Source organism: Zalophus californianus, chromosome 1, assembly GCF_009762305.2.
Source record: "Zalophus californianus isolate mZalCal1 chromosome 1, mZalCal1.pri.v2, whole genome shotgun sequence".
NCBI lineage: Eukaryota > Metazoa > Chordata > Mammalia > Carnivora > Otariidae > Zalophus > Zalophus californianus.
In genome coordinates this window covers 13,648,992-13,668,788 of record NC_045595.1, presented here as the reverse complement: position 1 = coordinate 13,668,788, position 19,797 = coordinate 13,648,992, and the positions used below count along the sequence as shown (strand labels likewise).

General features: G+C 60.5%; 2 protein-coding genes across 2 annotated transcripts; both read right to left on the bottom strand.

Moving 5' to 3' along the window:
* Positions 1-1,326: 1,326 nt before the first annotated feature.
* Positions 1,327-5,318, bottom strand: IFI30 (IFI30 lysosomal thiol reductase). The gene is made up of 7 exons (XM_027584822.2): positions 4,682-5,318; positions 3,376-3,558; positions 3,221-3,295; positions 2,881-2,973; positions 1,923-2,075; positions 1,704-1,757; positions 1,327-1,612 (listed from the first exon to the last, which is right to left on the bottom strand). The coding sequence occupies exons 1-7, from the start codon at positions 4,817-4,819 to the stop codon at positions 1,550-1,552; spliced, it is 759 nt and encodes a 252-aa protein (XP_027440623.1). The 5' UTR covers positions 4,820-5,318; the 3' UTR covers positions 1,327-1,549.
* A 2,030-nt stretch (positions 5,319-7,348) lies between these two features.
* PIK3R2 (phosphoinositide-3-kinase regulatory subunit 2) lies at positions 7,349-19,745 on the bottom strand. Its single transcript, XM_027584821.2, has 16 exons — positions 19,611-19,745; positions 17,049-17,791; positions 14,229-14,321; positions 13,824-13,874; positions 13,610-13,741; positions 13,310-13,520; positions 12,721-12,806; positions 12,464-12,572; positions 12,277-12,375; positions 11,933-12,113; positions 11,712-11,837; positions 10,523-10,665; positions 10,103-10,279; positions 9,161-9,232; positions 8,814-8,984; positions 7,349-8,451 (listed from the first exon to the last, which is right to left on the bottom strand). Exons 2-16 carry the CDS (start codon positions 17,368-17,370, stop codon positions 8,244-8,246), a joined length of 2,181 nt encoding a protein of 726 aa, XP_027440622.1. The 5' UTR covers positions 17,371-17,791; positions 19,611-19,745; the 3' UTR covers positions 7,349-8,243.
* Positions 19,746-19,797: the final 52 nt, after the last annotated feature.

Below are 19,797 nucleotides of genomic sequence, written 5' to 3'. Positions count from 1 at the left end.
ACAAACCCATAGAAACAAGAACATTGGCTGCCAGGGGCCGGGCGAATGGGGGAAATGGGTTGGTCAAAGGGTACAGACTTTTATTATAAGATGAGTACTTTCTGAGGCTCAAACGTACAACGTGGTGACTCTAGGTAACGGTACCATATTGTATACTTGAAAGTTGCTAATCCAGGAGCTCTGAAGTGTTCTCATCACACACACAAAAAGGTAACTACGTGAAGTGATAGAGGTGTTAACTCGATGGTGGTAAATGTTTCAGGATATATACACATACCCAATCATCACATTGTAGACCTTGAATATATACAAATTTCTCAATTATACCTCAATAAAGCTGGGAACACCCCCTCTTTCTTTTGTCTTTAGCTAAGGGTGGTATTTAAAGTGATGGCTTAGGGGGCACCTGGCTGGGTTAGTCGGTGGAGCATGCGACTCTTGATCTCCAGGCTGTGAGTTCGAGCCCCACATTGAGTGTGGAGATTACTTAAAAATAAGAATAAAGGGGCGCCTGGGTGGCTCATTCAGTTAAGCAGTCTGCCTTCAGCTCAGGTCATGATTCCAGGGTCCTGGGATGGAGCCCCACATTGGGCTCCCTGCTCAGTGGGGAGACTGCGTCTTCCTCTGCCCCTCCCCCCTGCTTGCACGCATTCTCTTTCACTCTCAAATAAAGTCTAAAATAAAATAGGGGTGCCTGGATGGCTCAGTCGTTGGGCGTCTGCCTTCGGCTCAGGTCATGATCCCAGAGTCTGGGATCGAGCCCCGCATTGGGCTCCCTGCTCAGCGGGAAGCCTGCTTCTCCCTCTCCCACTCCCCCTGCTCGTGTTCCCTCTCTGGCTGTGTCTCTCTCTGTCAAATAAATAAATAAAATCTTTGAAAAAAATTAAATTAAATTAAAAATCTTAAAAAAAAATAAAGTGGTGGCTTGTGCCACTTTGGGGAGTTTTACTCAGTTTCAGTGGGTATTTCCCATGTATTCATGAGGTATGCCTCCCTCTGGCCCATATCTGCCCAACTCCTATCACCCAGTGTGGCGTCTGCAAAAGGGAGTAGTTAAGGGCTGTCTGTTGAATTACTGAATACGTCTTCTGCCTCATGAACTCCTAGTCACCCTTCAAAACCCCAGCCCCAATGCTCCTATTCCCTAAGCAGAGCCTTCACTCCCTCTCTGGGCTCCTCCAGCCCTGGTGCCTCCCCTCTGGCCTGGGTCTGCTCCCCGTGGGGCAAAGAGTGTCTGTCTGGTTCTGCCTCGCCTAGAAAGGGGACTTCTCAGGGGGGTCCCAGCAGCGTGTCGGTCCAGGGGGACTTGTTAACTTATCAAAGGGATCACAAAATCCAGAAGTGTTTATTAAACTCGTTTCAATGTAGCACCATTCTCAGTGGGGCGAGATGCTTGATCTGGGGGCAGGATTCTGAGTCTGGGCTTTCATGGAATGTGTATAAGTTATCTGGATGATGGGAAGCAGCTGCTGAGAGTCAGGGATCAGGAAAGACAGGGACAGGTGCCCTTTTGCTCTTCCTCCAGCAGCTCCTTCCTGGGCACCAGCTGTCACTTGAAGCAGACTTCCCTCTGGGAGCTGGCCATGGGTTGGCAAATGTCTGGCTTCTCACCCTGGAGGAGACGGCCATGAGCTGGGGGTCCCGAAAGGAGCTGCTGCCCACCCCCGCCCCTAGCAGACCCCTCCGGTCCCCTTCCAGCTTGCCTGGTACAGGTGGCAGACGAGGCTTAGGAGCTGACTCGGATCTTTCAGGGGTTTCTGCACGAAGCAAGACAGGAAGTCATCCAGTCCCACTTGCCTGTGTCCAGCCCAGAAGGGGCTGCAAATGGCCCCAAGTCTGGCCCCTGCCTCCCAGACCAGAGGGCATATCTGTCATCCTGGTGCTGGCGCGGTGGCCATACCGAGGGCTAGAAGAGTTCTTACCCCATTGACGACGACCCAGGGCACATACTCGTGGGGCGGCTGCAGGGCATCTGTAAGCTGGGCATTGACGTGCAAGAGCTGCATGCCACGGTCCCCCATTGCGCACTCCATGATGGTGTCCGGGGACACCTCTGGGGCATAGATCTGCAGGCACTGAGGGTGGACAAGGGTTGCTGCTTGAGCGGGAGCATTGCCTCAGCTTCCTCTGGGTTATCTCCCCAACGGTCTCTCCTCCAGCCCCCCGCAGGGCCAAGCTTGTACCTTCCTGGTAACAGGAGACATTTGGGTCCACAGCATAAACAGCGCGTGCTCAACACCTACCTGAGTGGAGGCCCTCAGGGCAGGGGCTCAGGCTGCTTCTGTGTCTCAGAAGACCAGACCTGCAGCCCTGGACCCCTTACGGTATCTCATTTTCCTCAGAGCTTCCGTATGTGCTGTTCCCTCTACCAGGAACACCCTTCCCCTTCCTTCCCCAGAATCTGCCGAGTGCTCCTTCCTCCTCTGTCCTCCTCTGGCCGCACTATGACTCTGCAGGGCTCGGGGTGTCCCAGGGTGAGCCTTTTGGGTGGTCCAGATGTTTGATGAATGAATAAACTATTGGTGTCAATGAGTCACTCCATTGGGAGGTGTTTTTTTCATAATCCTCCAGAGAAGTAGGCGGGTCTGTCCTGTCATCCCCATACCCCAGAGGAGGATCATCATCTGTGTCCCTGGACATTTCTGTTCATCCAAGACCAGCTCAGAGGCACCTCCTCCAGGAAGCCCTCCTTGATCTACCCATGCTCCCCCAAAGAGCTCTGTTCCCCTGCTTCAGAGATTTGAGGCATCCAGAGGGAAGGCCATTTTCCTGGGGCTACACAGAGAGTGGTGGTCAGGCCAGGACCTGAACCTGGGTCTGTCTGGGGACAGGGAAGTCCAGGGTCTCCCAACCCAGGGCCAAGTGAGGGGTGTTGCTCACTGGTTTCAGATTTTTCTCCATGTCATCCATTTCCTCTATGCAGACAATGGTCAGGATGGCCAAGTTCTTCTCTAGCTGGTCCCACAGGCAGGCCTGTGGGATAGGGGGTGGACAGGCAAGGGCATGAAGCGAGCCCAGAGCAGCCCTAGACCGCTCTGCGAGTGATCACGGGTGTTCACTAATGAAGCGGTGAATGAAGATGTGATTCAAGAGGCATGCAGGCAGAGGATGGAGCTGCCTGCCATCCCTTCTGAGCCTGGCTTTTGCCTTCCTTACGATGGGCAATCTCCCCCCTCCACCTCTGTGCTCCCACCACTCAGGTACCCTGGGGGCTGCTCACCTCCACCTTGTTCAGCTTGCATTCCTGCTCACCGTGCTGGCATGTGAACTCCCACCTGCCGCTGACATTTTGTTCCTGCAAGGCAGCTAGGTGAGTGCTGGCACCAGGTGCCCCCTTCCCTGGCCTAGTGCCTCGGTTTCCCAGGGCCAGCATACCTGGGCATTTCCATAGGGCACCAGTGTGACATTGAGGATCTCCAGGACCATCAGCCAGGTCGGGAAGAGTTCTCGGACTAGGAAGACCCGGCAGCCGGGGCACAGCGCCTCGTAGTAGAGGCTCACGTTGACAGGTGGCGCTTGTGACTTCCTGGGGGGCATCTGCAGGCACAGGCCCCCAGCCTGTGCGGGAGGAAGGGGTGTGAGCCTGACTCTCAGGCTTTATTGCATCCCTAAATCTTCCTCAATCTCAGTTTTGTTTTGTTTTTTTAAAGATTTTATTTATTTATTTGACAGAGAGAGACACAGCGAGAGAGGGAACACAAGCAGGGGGAGTGGGAGAGGAAGAAGCAGGCTTCCCCCGCCCTCCCCAGCAGGGCCCTGGGACCATGACGGGAGCCGAAGGCAGACGCTTAACGACTGGGCCACCCAGGCGGCGCCCCTCAGTCTCAGTTTTTCTGCAAAACGGATGTAACAAAGACTTGCAAACAGTAGGCACTTAATTTATGAACAGCTCTTGCTTTCCTTCAGTTGAGGTGAAACCCCTCGCCCAGGGGAAATGTATGCAGTAAGGACTCAACACACATGCACATTTCTGGTCACTGCTCTCCATCCTGCCTTCTCGGAGGTGCATACCACAGGAGACTAATGCATGCTCATTTGTGGCCACTTCATCCCCATAGCCTTGGCCCTGAGCTGAGCAAGGCCCTACACTTGGGCTGACCCCTTATTTATTCTTCCTCTCAAGGGGCCCAGGTGAACCCCCCTCCCAAGCCCTACTGCTGAGGCGGCGCCTAATATGTGCTGACTTCCGGTTTCAGTTGCTGGGCGGCAGGCAGCCAGTGCCGGTGCAGGCAAAAGCAAGTGGCTCAGCCTCCGGGGCATGTAGTTGCCCCGCACCAGAAACACGCGAGCTCTTCCCTGGCCGAAAGGCACCCAGGAAGCAGCACCTGGAGGGTCGGTGCCACGGGCCCACTTCTCTGGGCTTCCCTGCACTTCGAAAGAAAACTCCATTCCCGCCCCAGAAGTACCCTGTAGGAGCTCAACGCACCCTCGGGTGGGGCGGGCGGAGACGGGGTGGGGGACAGCTTAGAGTGTCAGACGCGAGATGGGGAAGTGAAACGACTCGGATTGGGGCCACAGCGCCGGGGGGGGGGTCTTCGGTGCCGACCCGGGGCCCCGAACCCCGCTCTTTCCCGGCAAAATCTGGGGAGAGGGGAGGAGCCGCCCCTCCCGCAGCACCCCGCTGCCCGGGCGCCCGGGCCCGCTGGCGCCCCCTCCCTCCCCGCCGCGTTGCCGTCCCTACCTTGCAGGCGGCCGCCCCCTCGGGGAGTGTTTCCAGCGGGGACGCCCGCGCCGCCGTGGGGTCCTCCGGCGCTAGCAGCAGCAGCAGCAGCAGCAGTAGCAGGAACAGCAGGAACGGCAGGAGTGGCGACGAGGCCATCACAGCGGGGCGAGGGTGCGGAGGAGGGAGCAGCGGCCCGACAAGGAGCCGCCTTTAACCCGGCGGTGGCCCAGCCCCCCAGGCCGGACCCGCCTCCCGGGGGCCCACGCCCCTGGGGGCTGGGGCGGGCGTCTCTCGGGGTCGGCTGGCCTGTCTGGGTCCCCTTCCAACCTGGCCCCCATCCTCACTCCCGCCAGGTGCCGGGCCCGCAGTCACGAGGCCGTGGCGCCGCCCTCCCCCCCGCGCCCCGCGCTCTCCACCCCGACCCCTCCGGGCCGGCAGGGCCGCCCGGTCATGTGAGGCTGGGGCCAGAGCGCCGCGAGCCGAGATTAGGTGGCGGCTTCAGAGACACGGAGACACGGGGACGCAGAGAGAGACGGGAGGGTCTCCCCGCGGCCGCCCCGCGGACCGCTCTGGGGGCGGCCGGGGTGAGCCGGGGCGCCCCCCCATTCCTAGTCTGGGCACCTCGCCTCGCTACCCTGCCGTCTCACGGCGGCTGATCCCCCGCCGGAGAGTGGGCCCCCTCCCGCCACCTGCCCCTGGCGCCCCCTCCTCGCCTCAGGCTCCCCAGCCCCGACGCTGCAGTCCCACCAAGCGTGGTCGCGCGGGGCTGCCTCAGGCGGCGCCACAGCTGAGCCAGAAAGCAGAAGCCAGCGCTGGTCTTGGCGCTTCTTGGTCCTCTCAGCCCTGTCTGGGGCGGGGGTGGGGGGGCATAAAGCAAGCGGGCGTTCCTTCTTTCCAGCATCCAGAGCTGGAGGTGGTGGGGGTGGGGTGGGAGTGGGCAACCAGGCCCGCGGGGAACTCCCACGGGAGGAGAGAAGCCCCGGGTTGGGGCAGTCATTACCTGAAGCCTATACTGTGTACAGGGGGTAGGCTGGGGGGGGGGGTATGGTGACGTGGGACCCAAACCTGCTGGAGTCACCTGGACCCGGGTTTGCCTCCGGATCGTACTGGGCACCCCAGGCGATGGACCCTCAGCTTCCCCTTCTGTCAAATGGGGACAAGAGTGAAGTTTGGGGAATAAAGCCACAGGGAGGGCTCAGAGCCGGGGGCAGGGGTGAGGGGTGGCGTGGGGGGGAGAGTTGCCCCAGGCTGGGGTGGGGGTGGGGGGCACCGCTGGAAAAGTGTTGACCCGGGACAGTAACCAGGCAGAGAATAGCCCGCCTAAAGGCGTGGAGGCTGGGGCAGTGAGGGAATAACCCAGATGTTCAGACTTTGCAGGGCCTCAAATACCAGGCGTGACACAGGACCTGATCCCACGGGAGGAAACACCCACACCTGGCCCAGATTACAGCCAAATCCCCAGCTCCCCAGCTCCTGTGTCTTCTTCCCTCGTGGGGGAAGTCCCCGCCTGCTATCCATAGCAGCAAGGCCCCGGGCTGGGGTTTCCCTGAAGTCCCCACGCTGGATGACCCTGCCGTCCTGTCCCTTTGAACTCTTTGCAAAGCCCATTTCCTTTGTGATGCCTCTCTAAGACTAAGCAGCACAACTCTGCAGCGTTGGCCGAGCTTGCTGGGCAGGACAGAAGCCATAATAAATTGCTACAATTTTTCCAGTGGTTGCTAAGCACCTATTGGATGAATTCACAAAGGTAACCTCACTCGTTTGTCTGGCCCTTGGGGGTGGGGGAAGCAACTATTGACCCTGCTTGGTAAGAGGAATCTGAGGATCAGAGGTGAGGGGTGACTTTCCCAAGGAGACAGGGCTGGTGGTTGAGAGCAGACACCTGAGGCGGCCAGGCTCAGCGGGCTGGGGTCATGGGATCTAGAAAGTGACCTTTATCCTGTGTCCCCCGTTGCAGCAGCGGGTGAAGCCTGTAGGGGAGGCAGCATCTGGCCTGGGGTTACTCATGGGGCACCTCCTGACCTGGGCACACAGCAGGGGCAGCACCTGGAAAGGCCCGCGGGCTCTGAAGCCAGGGGAAGCAGCTCCGGCCCTCTGAGCCCAGTGGAGGAGAAATGGATCAGAGGGCAGCTTTGTTCATTTACCCCTGGCTGCTGTGGGCATGCTGGGCCCTGACAGGTGCTGTATGGGAAGAGGAGAGGGCCAAGGCTTAGTCTTCCTCTTACCAAGTAGGGTCAATTAAGGACATAGGGGCCCTTTCTGGGTGGCAGGGGAGGGGTCGTGCCGTTGACCCCCACCTGCACATCAGAGGGGCGGTGACTTTCCTGAGAGCCTGGCTGGTGGCTGAGTGCTGGGACTCAAGCCCGAGGGGCCGGGGTTGGGGGGGCAGCCTGGGCACTGGTGAGAAGCTGGCGTGGAGTCTGGGGTGCCTTGAGCAGGCCATGCTGTAGGGCTGATCTCCGGGTCTGAGCCTCTCTGCCCTGGCACCTTGGGCAAGTCTCTCACCTTCTCCAGTCACAAGCAGCTAAACTGGGTGGTGGTGGGGTGAGGGGGGAGGGTTGTCGGCCTTCCTTGGCTCCCTGGAATTATAAACCCAGGGGCCAGATCTGTGTGACCCTGGGAATGCCGGCGTCCCCAGCACACCCGTGGCCTTGGAGAAGCCCCGCCATCAACAACAGAAGCATCCACATGTTCCAGGTTTTATATCCATACCAATATCAACGTACCATACAAAAGCTGCCCGCCAGCCTAGCTGGGCAGGCAGGAGGGGGGATCCGCGGGTAGTGTAGAAAACCAGGGCTCTCGTCCCAAAAGAGGAGAGAAAAAAGGGCTTTACAGTCAAGAAAAAATACAATCAGAACCTAACATGATCGGGGAGAAGCCTTGACCCTCCTTCGAGTGGAAGTGCCGAGGGCAGTGGGGTGTGACTGGCACTGCGGGCAGCCCCCCTTTCTGGGAGCACTGCCGCCGGGTGGGGCCGGCTCGCCCGTTTTATTTTTCTTTTCTTTTTGGAGGGCTATTTCTTGGCAGCGGCCCCTTTGTGGGGACAACCAAGTGGTGGTTTCACTTCAGGGTTTGGAGGGGAAGTTGGGGTCTGTGGGGCGGGTCCCGCCCGGCCCAGAATGTCCCGGCCGAGGTGGTTCTTAGAAGTGGCCAAGTAAAGTTCCTTCCTGCCGTGACCCCAGGTCTATGGCTTAAAAATCGGGGCACCCAGGCTGGGGCCGCACAGCCCAGGGGCTTCTGTAAACATGGCAGGTGCAGCCAAGTGGGTCTTCGGGGACCCTGGGGGGGGGCGGCGGCTCTGGTGGGCAGGACACAGCGTTCGGGGTGGCCCGAGGGCGGTGCCCACGGGGGAGGGGCGTATGGGGCCGGGGAGGCAGGATCCCCAACCCGGAGACATGGAAGGACAGAGAGGACAGACGGACGGGGAGGGAAGGAGACAGAGTGGTAGGGAGAGACGGAGAGAATCTCAGAGAGAAATGGAGAGAGAGACAGACAGACAAACAGAAAACCCCAAAGACCGAGCCCTCCAGGCCGCGCAGGGGCGCCTCGGCTGGGCGCGGGGGCGGGCGCGCGGCCGTCAGCGGGCAGCGGGTGGGGGCCCGGGCCCGGGGGCGCGCACCGGGTGGGCGAGCGTGACGGCGAGCGCATCGTTGTGCTGCACCAGCGAGGCGTGCTGGTAGTGCAGCACCAGCTCCTTCAGCGACCCGTACAGGTTGTAGGGCTCCGCGAAGCCGAAGCCCGTGGCCGTGCGGTAGATGACGCAGTGCTTGGTGTCGCCGTCCACCCTGCAGGCGCAGGCAGAGGAGCCGACGGTCGGGGGGGGGGGCGGCTCCCGCGTGGGTTCTCCATGCTCCTGCTCTTAACCCCCCTCAGGTGACCTCCGCTCGGGATACGCATCGCCCCACTTCCCGGACCCCAAGCTGGTCCAGATGCCGGCACCTCCTGCCTGAACGCTGCCCTAGCTTCCTCCCTTGCCCCCCAACAAGCCCTCCTGCCGGTGGCAGCCATGGGGGGTGGGGGGTGGGGGGCTCCTTCCCGGCCGTTCTTCCCAGAGTCTAGCACACGGTAGGTGCTCCATGAGAGCAGTCAGGAGTGTGCAGATCCCCCAGCCCTACGCTCGCTCTCGGCGCCCCCACCAGGCACTCACACCACGGAGCAGGCATAGCAGCCCCGCTGGCTGCTCTCACGGATGAGGAAGGTACCATCCCGCTTGCCGCTCAGCATTTCCTCAGCCTGGGTCCGGTTGATCTTGCCCACGTACCACGTGCGCTCCTCATGGTGGGGGAGGTCATCCTCATCCTCCATCAGCGCATACTGGCTGTGCGGGAAGCAGGGAGGGCACCCAGTCATTCACCCTCAAGCCTCTGAGGCTCCCCTGCGGCCTGGACGACTCTCCCTCGCTGGTGAACTCCTACTCATTCTGCAAAACCCACTGAAAACGGTCCCTCCTCTGGGATGCCGTCCCTGGCCCCCATCAGGTAGGTGTTCACTTACTCCTCAGTCTCATTTTTGATCCCCAACCACTCGTTGATTTTCTTCTGCCGGGCGCCCTTCTGGGTAAGCCACCTGGAGGAAGAGGAAAGGTAGGCTCGTTCCACTGCTGGTAGGGGAACAGAGGCTGTAGCATGGCCGGGAAGCCCAGGGTGGGCCAGTGCGGCCGGGCCGGAACCAAGCGGCGGGGGGGGGGGGCGGAGAGACACACGTCCGAGGGCCGGTTCTCGGTGCAATGCCGCCAGTTGCCACAAGGGGTCAGCCTTGGCTTGGTCAAGGAAAGCTTGAACCTGAGGGCCTTCCAGGGAACCCCCTACTTATTATTATGTGTCTGTTAACTCTTATTGAACCCCCAGAATGCGCCATTCCAGCAAGGTCTTTATCACTACCAGAGGTTTAGGACTGAGGGCTGCACGGCAGTGTGCCTTCACACAGGGCAGCTCTTTGTCCTGTACCTCAGTTTCCCTCAGCGGTTAAGGGGCAACTTTACAAAGAACTTTGAGAAGACAGAGTGAGCTCATGTGCACAGGGCACCCAGCACCGTGCCTGGTGCACGGCAGGGCCATGTAAGCGTCTAAGGCAGTGGCTCAGCGGGCAGAGGCGGCATTTGAGCCCAGGCTGGGGCTGCTGCGGCCCTAGCATGCGTGGGGTCATACAGCTGGCATTCACGGAGTGGATCCTGGTGGAGGCTCCCGATGACCCAGCCCCGTGGGAGCAGTGCTCCCATTTCACGGACAACTAGGAGGCAGGGGCCAACCCATAGGGAGCCCTGCCGAGGGGGCCAGAAGGGGCCTGTATGAGAGGGAGGGGGCTCGGGGACAGGTGAGGGGCCTCAGGGGCAAGGGGCCACTTGGAGAAAACACGAGTGTGACACCGGCAGAGATCACCTCACCAGATGGCCCTGAACCGAGGAGCCCGCAGGTGAGCCCGGGGCCAGGCACTCACACGAGGTACTGGTCTCGGATCTTGCGCAGCTGCATGAGGTCTGGCTTGAGGCTATTCATGCGCTTGTCGATCTCTCGGTTGTCTGAGGCCTGTGCCCGCAGCTCGTGCTCCAGCTTTGTGCGGCTCTCGTGGATCTCGGCGATGCGAGACTTGAGCCGCTCGGAGTTCAGCAGGATCCTGTGGGAGGAGCGGCTCTGAGGCCTCAGAGGGCTCCCAGCCTCTAAGCCTTTGCACATGGTGATTTCTCTGATTTCTTTTTAGGGAACTCTTATTCATCCATCAAAGCCCATTTCAAATGACCCCCTCCCCCCCGCCTCCCCGAACTCAGGATGCCCCATGTTTCCTTTCTTTCCCCGCTTGCACTGCATCAGATCAGGGTGGGGCAGGGTGGGGCAGGGCAGGGCAGAGGAGCTGACTCACCTCTGCATCTCTTTCTCATTGCCCTCGCGTCGGAAGCGCTCCAGATATTCCTTGCTACACTTCTCTTGCGTCTGGCCCTGCTCTTCAAAGATCTTAATGGTCTCATTGAAGGCCTCAATTGCTGTGCGCTTCATCTGCAGTTCCTGCGGGAAGGGGGGTGAATCTTAGTTTCTGCCAAGACTCCTTACAAGTCCCTCATGAGGGGTGAAGGCAGATCCCAACTCTGATATGGAGACTTTGCTCAAGCTGTTCCCTCTATCAGGTGCATCATTTCTCTAGCTCCTACTGTACTGAACAAACTCCTATTCAGCCTTCAGAACCCCATTCCCCAAACCCAGTCTTCCTTTAGATCCTCTTTTGGGTACCTTACCAACACTTGGATCTGTTAGCACTGCTGGGAATTAAAGACAAATCTAGTTCCGACATACAGTTCGTGGGGCTCCCTCTCAGGGTAGATGCTTCGCGGAGTACTTTCTATACATCATCTTGTAGAACCTGCCAATAGCCTCCTACAAAGTCAGAACTATTAATGGGGAAACCGAGACTCGGGGACCCTACATCACTTCCAAGATTCTGATGTTCATAACCAATCCCAGACAGGCATCTTGTCCACTCAGAGCCTCCGTTGATCCATCAGGTAAAATGGAGACAAGAAAGAAATTTCTTGGGGATAACAGGGGGAATGGAGATATTCTCTGCCCGAGATGGGATGTTTGGTCTGAATAAGCTACATCCCGACTTACGAAAGTAATTTATTAACAGAGTCCTCGTGTGATAAAGCCGTCCTCCCCCTTCCCTGTTTTAAAAGACGCTGCCCTTTCCCGTGATGTCGTCTTTGTCTCTATCAGCTCTCGTCAGGGTATTAGCTAGCACTTCAAGTAACATCCAGGTTCAAGGGCAGGGGGAAATAGACCATGGCCCCAGTTTACAGTTCCACATGGGGAAAGTGAGGCCCAGGGAGCCGCCGAGGCTCAAGGAGACACCTCCTAGGTCCCGACTCAGCTGCTCCCAGGGGGCTGGCTGGTGCTTTCTCATCAGTTCTTTCTTTTTTTAAAAAAAAAAAACACTGATTTCTGTTTTTAGGGCAGCCCAGGCGCTATGTGGCTGCTCTGTGACCTGGAAGCAGACGTCTGTCCCCAAGGCCTCGCCACTGCCCGCCCCCCCCCCCCTGCCCCCGTGCCTGTGGTACCTGGGAGGTGCGGGTGTACTCCTCATAGAGCTGGTCATATTCGCGGCTCTTATCCTGGTACTGCTGGTGGTAGACTTTGAGCTGGGCACCCACCGCCTCCACACTGTCCTCCTTGACGATCTGGTCCTGGGGACACCCGGTGTGATCAGAGAAGCTGCCCGGGACACTTAGGCCCAAGGCTGGTGCCGCCCTCCCTGGCTGCCGCCCCCCGGGCCACAGACCTGCTGGTACTTGGACACGGGGTAGAGGAGCCGGGTGTCCAGCTTGGCATTGTACTGCGCCAGCGACTCATGGCGGTAGTGGGTGATGAGGTCCACAACGGAGCAGAAGGTGAGTGGCTCTGAGAAGCCATAGTGCCCGTCGCGGTGGAAGACCTTAATCAGCTTGTTGTTCCCGCCTTTCCTGGGGGGCGGGTGGGGGGCGTCAGCAGCCAGGGGGACCCCCAGCTGTCCTGGCTGACAATGCACATGTCCCACTCCCCATGCCACCCCCGGTCCTTCTGACCTAGTGTGGCCTCCCTCCCAGTTTTCACACCCAGTCACGCCCTGAAGGGACAGGCCCCCACCTGAGGGTCAGTGTGTACTCCCCCTGGATCTTGCTAGACGCATCTCGGACCAGAAAGGTGCCATCAGGCGTGTCCCGGAGCTTCTCATTCACCTCCTCTCTGTGGAGACACTCAGGATTGGGGTGCCCACCCCGAGACCCTACCCTTCCGGCCCTGCCCGCCACGTGGCCCCATCCCACAACCCTACCTGGAGATGTCACCCCAGTACCACTCAGCGTCCTGCAGGGAGGGCGGGCTCCCCCCATTAGCCAGGCCTGCAGAGGCAGGCTTTGCCTTGGGGGGTTTAGGCGGCAGCGCTGGGAGACAGGAAAACAAATGCATATTGAGTACCGACTGCATACTGTGGCTGGCTCCTACTGCAACAGAGCCTGTGGATACCGGCAGGGCCCCAAGTCGGCATTCAAGGCTCCCGACGATAAGAGAGAATATGGGGAGGGGGGTCACCTGGGGGTGCGACCTCCTGCTCCTCCAGATGTTCCAGAAGCAACTTCTCCACCAGCAGCACCGGGAAGTCAGGGCTGGACTCAGTCCTGGGGGGAAGGGGAGTGCAGTGGGTAGGGCCTGACGCGCGCCCGGTCCTGCACTGTTTGCACACCTGGGGCAGGTGTACGGGAGAGCACGTGTAGGGAAGAAGGACAGATGACAGGCAGGTGTAGGAGGCCTACTCCTGTTTATGTACACGCAGCACGCACTCAGTAAATGTTCAGACAGCGAACGCAGAGTCCAGCACCTGGGGGGGTGTGTGTGGAGGGGGAGGAAGGAAGTGAAGGTACGCGTACCACCCACGGGCCTTCCCTCTGGTCTAGGTCTCATCCCTCCGTCTCAGGCCTGCTGGGGTCTTCCTGGAGGCCAGGTCCCAGCCTTGCTAGCCTTTCAGTCCTGCTATCACAACAGCTCTGGCCTCTCACCCCCAGGGCCCCGTTCATACTCCTTTAAGCGGGTCTGGACTCCCGCCCGGCGCCAAGGCCCTTCCTCCATTTAAAGCCCCACCCCTTTCAGCTCCGGCTCAGCCCCGCCCCCTCCCACCGCTCACCCGTCAGGCGCGCCCCCTGGCGGCGGCGAGGGAGGCGGCGCGCGCAGCAGCAGCGGCCCGAAGGTGGCGCCCAGGGCTCGCACGGCGGGGCCCGGGGCGGGGGCGCGCCGGGCCACCCGGCCCAGGTGCTGGAGCAGGAAGCGCAGCGTGAGCGCGCGGTGCAGCGGCAGCGTCGGGGGCTCCAGCGCCGGCCCCACCGGCCCCGCGGCCTCTGCGGACAGACGGCCAGGGCAGGGTGAGCCGGGGCCGGCGCCCGTCCGCCCCGGCCCCCTCCCCACGCGGGCTTCCCGCGAGGCTTACCCCGCAGGGCCCGGCGCGCCTCGGCTGCGGCCTCGGGAGTCACGAGGGGCGCGGGCAGTGCCAGCAGGAAGCCCTTGACGCCGTCTGTCAGGGCTGCGATGTCCCACTGCTCCACGTCGCTCAGGGACCAGTCTGCGGTGCAGGGGGACATGTCGGTCGTGATGTCCAGGCCAGCTGTCCCCCCCCACCCCTGCCCATCGAAGCTTCCCCTCACCTGTACGCAGGGCGGGCAGCTCAGGCCTGTAGAGGGATTCGCTGTCTAGCCCTGGGGAGAAAGGCGAAGGGGTGGTTCAGCTCTAACCCAGGTGGTAAGCCCTGCCCTCAAATGCTTCCTGGAGCCCTCGTGGGGCCTGGGATGGCTACTCAACCTCCCAGAGATAATTGGGGCAGGGAGGGGTAAAGGAGAGAGATGGTGCCAGAGGGCACAGTACATGCAATGGCGGGTCTGGTGACCATATTCCCATCCACATCCTGGCAGTCGCTACTGCCCCAACTCAACACGGAGGCCCAGGGCATCCAAGCTCGGCTTCTTTCCATGCAGAGTGAGTCTGGCAGCCCCATGAGGGGATGAGTTGCCCATCACCAGAGGTAATGGGGTTGTAGGCAGGCTGAGGCTCACCTGTCCGCTCAATGGCCTCCACCAGCTTCACCAGGATGGGGGGAGCCACATCAGGTGGGGAGAACTGCTCTGGCAGGTCGGGGAGTGTGAGGCCTGGCAGAAGGGTAGAGCATGTTGGTGGGGTTCCCTGGAAGGACCCCAGCCCCTTTCTTTGCCTGTTGGACCTCAGCTTGGGCGGCTCCAGGTAGGGTCCGGTCTAGGCAAGTGCCTGGCATCTGTACCACCATCCTAGGGAAGCCAAAACCTGGCTGGAGGGGCTGGGAGGGCCGAGTTGGTGGTAAACAATTTTCTGGGTCAAAATATCCATTTCCACAACTTCGGAGACCAGGTATAGTGGGCTGATTAATGTCCCTCAAAATATGTCCACATCTTAATCCCTGATATCTGTGACTGTGACCTTACTATGCAGATAGAATTAAAGTAAGAAGTCTGAGACAGGATCTGAGATTTAGGGCTCTCAATCCAATGACTGGTGTCTTTTTAAGAAGAGAAGGTCATGTGAGGACAGAGGCAGAGATTGGGGTGATGCGGCCGCAAGCCGAGGAACATCTGGAGGTACTAGAAGCTGGAAGAAGCAAAAGAACCATCCATCCAAGAACCTCCAGAGGGAGCCCAGCCCTGCCGACACCTTGATTTTGGACTTCGGGCCTCCAGAGCAGCGGGCAAGTACACGGCTGCTTGAAGCCACCGAGCTTGTGGGAGTTCAGGAGAGCAGGTTTAGGGTGCTGCCATTGCTTGCTGTGCAACCTGGGGCACAGGACCCACCCTCTCTGTGCCTCAGTCTCCTCAAGTAAGAAACTGGCTCACGGTGTCCTCTCCCTCCTTAGTGCGAACAACAAAGTGGTTGAAAAGAATAAAAAGACAAAATCCCTCTGCGGGTTAGAACACCTCATTCCAAGGACCTTCCTCCATTCTCTAAGTCATCTTGTTTTAAAAAAAGTATTACCCCCCGTTTTAAAAATGCCGAAACCCCTCCCAGCGGGTGCCAGGGGCCTTCCTGGCCCTGCGTTTCTCGCTCCACCGGGCCCTTTGTGTGCAGGCTCCGGCCGTCGGCAGGGACGCCCTGGCATACAGCAGGGGCAAGCCCAGGCCTGCGGGGCCTCCCTGAGTGATAGGCCAGGTGGTGCCTCAAGCTGGAGAAAGGCCCAGTTAAGTCAAAAACGCTGAAGGAAAAAAAAGAGAGAACAAGGGGAGAGGAGGTGGGTGATGGGGGGGGGGGCAGTTCTGAAATCTGCCTGTGACGAGTTTGCAAAACGAGGAGGGAAAACTCATCAGAACATGTGTCACCCCCATTTTATGGATCGGGAACTGAGGCTGAGAGAGGGAGCAACCTCCCTCTGGGGGCCCAGGTGACACGGACGTTCTGCTCTCGGCTCCCGATGTGGGGTTGAATGGAGGAAACACAGGCGGCCACAGCATGTTGCTGGGTGGTCCTAGGACCCCAGAGGGGCAGGGCCTGAATGTGCAAAGGACCAAGCCTTCTAGTTGCCAGATGAGGAAACTGAGGCCGGGGCAGGGCTGGCCCCAGCCGCTGTCACACAGCCCTGGAGGATTTGGAGGGCGGGGCTGGGCAGCCACCCAGAGTGGGCATGTGTGTAGAGGCTGGATCGGGGCCAGGCAGAGGAGGGAGGCGGCTGTTACCAGGGGGAGAGGCAGATTTTGGCTGGGAGCCCGGATGGGGCCGCCTCCTGCTCCTCCAGGCTGAGGCGGGACGTAGGCCCTGGAGGCACCAGATGCTGCAAACCCTCGCCTCAGTGCTTCCCATCTGGCCCCATGCTGTGGGGCTCTGGCGTGACCCTCTTGGGGCACCAGTGTCCCTGTAGCGCAAAACCAGGTAGGCCAAAGGTCAGGGCCATGGCGCTTCCCAGGCCCTTGGCCTTCACTGGGTGATGGACCCCGAGTGAGTGGTTTGACCCCTTTGCACCTCGGTCTCCCTATCTGTACACGGGGCCCCCCTGGGTTGCTGTGAAGGTTGGAGCAGACTACCAGGCACTCGGCACTTAGCTTCCTTCCCACAAGCTGAGCCTCAGTTTCCCTGGCTGGAACCCATGCGCTCTGCCCAACATACAGCAATTTCCACATATCCTCAGTGCCCTCAATTCTCCACTCCTAGCACATCCCTTGGAAGTGTGGATGGCCAAGGGTCTTTGGGGAGGGATGTGGGGTCCTCATACCCCAGTGTGCTGCATGGCCTCGAGGGATCATCCCATCCTCTTTGGGCTTTGAGGCTCCCTTCATTTTGGTTACCTGGTTAGGTAACAAAGGGGGTTTCTCAAGGGACCCTATCTGCAAACTGAGGGATGAAGCTAAATTGAACCTCTGAATCCTACTGCACACTCTGAATCCTACTGCACACTCCCCACTGTCCTCAAAATCAGTCCCACAGAATCTCTGAGGCACAGCCCCCATTGCCCTTCCCTTCCCACTCCACTCCACTAGCTGTTCCCCAAACCTGCCATTACAGTCCTACCTCGCAGCCTCCGCCTTTGCTGCGCTTGCTGCCTGGAGCCCTTCACCCCCAGCTCTCCCCTCCATGTGAGGCTCCTTCCTCACAGCATTTTTCATTACCTAATCACATTCTTGTCACTTTTTGAACCAGGAGCCCCACAAGGGCAGGGGCCAGGCCTATGTCCGCCACTGTGTTCCCAGTGCCATGATTTGAGCCCAGCCCTTGACAGCAGCACGGTCAACACTTATCGACTGACCAAATGTGCTTATTCCTCCTCCCCTGGAAGACGTGCCATTGCCTCACTAGAAAAAAGAGGAAACTGAGGATCTGAGGGGACCCCGTCCCTGCCAGGGTCCCTGCCTGCCGCTCACCTGGCTCAGGGGGCCCATCCCGGGGCCTGGCGGGCAGTGGGCGGGGGCCACGTGGACGAGGGCCAGGCCGGGCCAGGGCTACAGGACCCAGGAACTCGACGTAGGTGCCGGGGAAGTCACCTCGTTGCCGCGTGCGCTCATTGAGGCCAGGCATCCAGCCCACGCTCTGTGGGCAGCGCTCGTTGCCCTCGGCCACGCCCAGCACCTGCAGGGCTGCCCGGCTCACCACCAACACGTCGCCTGGCAGCAGCTCCAGGTCTTCTGGCCGCTCCCGGCGGAATGGGTACAGCGCGCGGTACTGGAAGCCCTCAGCACCAGCCATGGCTGGGCAGGGTGGGGTCTGGACGGTCAAGCTGCTGCTCGGGGCCCCAGTGGCCCCATCAGCTGGGGTGAGGGCCGGGAGGGTCGCTGAGTCGGCTTGGGGCACCGAGACCACTATTTCTACTGAGAAGTTACAGGTGACCACGGGGTTCACTCATGCCTTGCTTCCCACCATTATTCCATGACCCTGACATGGGTCACTCATTGCTCGGTCCACCATTCGTCAACTGGTGGGAGGGGGTCGGCAGCGTGGTCTCAGCTCACTCAGCTGCTGCGTCCCCCCTCACTCCGTAGGGCAGGGCCAGGCTGCTCACTCCCTCACATGGGGGGCCATCGGCGCCCGAGGCTGGCGGCTCTTCCGGCTGCGCCAGACGAGGGGGCCGAGGGCACAGGCTGTCACCATGCTTGGCCAGGACGCCGACCTAGGGGGAGATGGGCAGGGTGGCATCAGCCAGGTTGGGCTCCTCCCACCCCCACCCCAGAGACGGGCCCAAATATGGGGTCAGAATCCCCTGACTCACTAGGTAACCTTGGGCCAGTCCTAGCCCCTCTCTAGGCTTGTTTCCCCAGCTGTAAAGTGGGTGTAACAACAGCCCTCCCTTGGGGTCACTGGGAGCAGAGCTTCCAAGAACCTGCCCCAGGCATAACGCATGCTCACTAAATAAGCTCTTCATTGCCCCTCCATTTGAGATGGAGAAACTGAGGCTCAGAGCAGGGAGGTCTTTGTTGGACCACTCAGTGGGCCAGGAAGCCAGGACTCATAAACCGAGATCCACCCAACCTCAAGGCCCAGAATGGATTGCAGGAGGTTGCAGCCACATGGGTAGATAGTTATACCCAGAGTGGGTGGAGTGTGATGGGGAATGCTCAGGGTACTGTGGGAGCCCGGAGGAGGGGCCGGGCCAGCTGAGCACAAAAGGAGGCAGTAAGGAAGCAAAGAGGTAGGAAAGCAGGTCCAGGCAGAGGCCCAGCACAGGCAAAGGACTAAGAAGTGAGTCCAAGGTCTCTGCAGGGGAGAAATGAAGTGGGGGGACAGTGTTCCGGCTTGGCTAAATGAGGGGCCTAGAACAGGATCTCAAAACACGAGGGGGGGTCATGGGAGACCAAGGGGACCTTGGCCCCCCAATGCAAGGCAGACATGGAGCCAGGACAGCGTGAATGCGAGATGGGCATCACAGCTGCCAAGCGGGGAGGCTGCTGGATGCAGGGCAATGCTCAAGTCATGGGAGCCCCAAGTCTTGGGGAAACAGCCCACCACAGACAGCCTTCCCAGTGTCAGCCCTGCAGGTTCAGTTCTCCTGAGACTGGGTGGTGGGGGAGGGCGTGCTTTTCTAGAGGGCGGGTCTTCACAGAGAACAGGAGACAGCACTGGCTAAGGGGATAGAGCGTGCAAAGGCTTGACAGCGGGAAGTTGCTTGCCAAGAGTTCAGGGTGGATCTATGAAAGCCACCAAGCCACCACGCCGGTCCTCGAGTACCAGTTAGAGGGTGGGCTTTATCCCCCCCCCCACCACGAGAGCCCCAGAAGGTGTCGGAGCAGGGAGCAGAGGCTCCACATTCCGGGGCACCCAAACTTACCCGCTTCCTGGCCTCCCGTACTCCCATTCTACAGGTGGGGAAACTGAGGCCCAGTTAGGGGACATCCAGGAAACCACCCGGATCCGCTTGCCTGCCCGCCTCCGCGCTCCAGCATGCACAGGTTTGCACACGCCCCGGTGTGTGCGCCCGGGGAACCGGCGCTCCCCGAATCCAAAAGGCGGGGTGGAGGGGCCAGGCCTGGCCAGGGGCTCGCCGGCTGCACGCAGGGCTCGCGCCCGCTCACGCGTGCTCAGACGCGCACTCGGGCCTGCGTGGACCCGGCAGCCTAGCCCGGGGAACGGAAGTGGAGTCGACCCCCGACCCTCCTGCATCCCACTACGTCCCACACAATGCCTGGGTGCCCCTCATTACTGCTCGACGCCCCATTCCAGGCAGGGCCTCCTTCCATTCGGGGCCGCAGCCCCAGCCCCTTATCTCGGCCTGGGGGCACCCTGTTCCTGTCCCACGGTCCCGGGCAGGCAGCACTGCTGCTAGGTCCAGCCCGAGGCCTCCCTCCCGTTCCCTGAGGCCCCCAGTTCCCGCGGGGCGCGATGCAGCTCGGCGCTCGCGCTCTGACTTCCACCTCGGCCCCACACTCCACTTAGGAGCCCCGCATTTGAGCGCACCCCAGCCCGGCCTGCCACGCCGGCCGGCCTGGACTTACCTGGTCGCGGCCGTCACCGCCGCCGAGGCCGCCGTCGCACCGAGCCGAGCCCGACCCGTGGCTCCACCGCGGCCGCCGTCGCCGCAGCCGCGGGATCCCCGCCTCCGCCACCGCGGTTCCGAACAGCTGGGCCCGCCCCCGGCGGAAATGGCCGAGCGCCTTCGGGCCGGGCGGGTGAAGCTAGGTG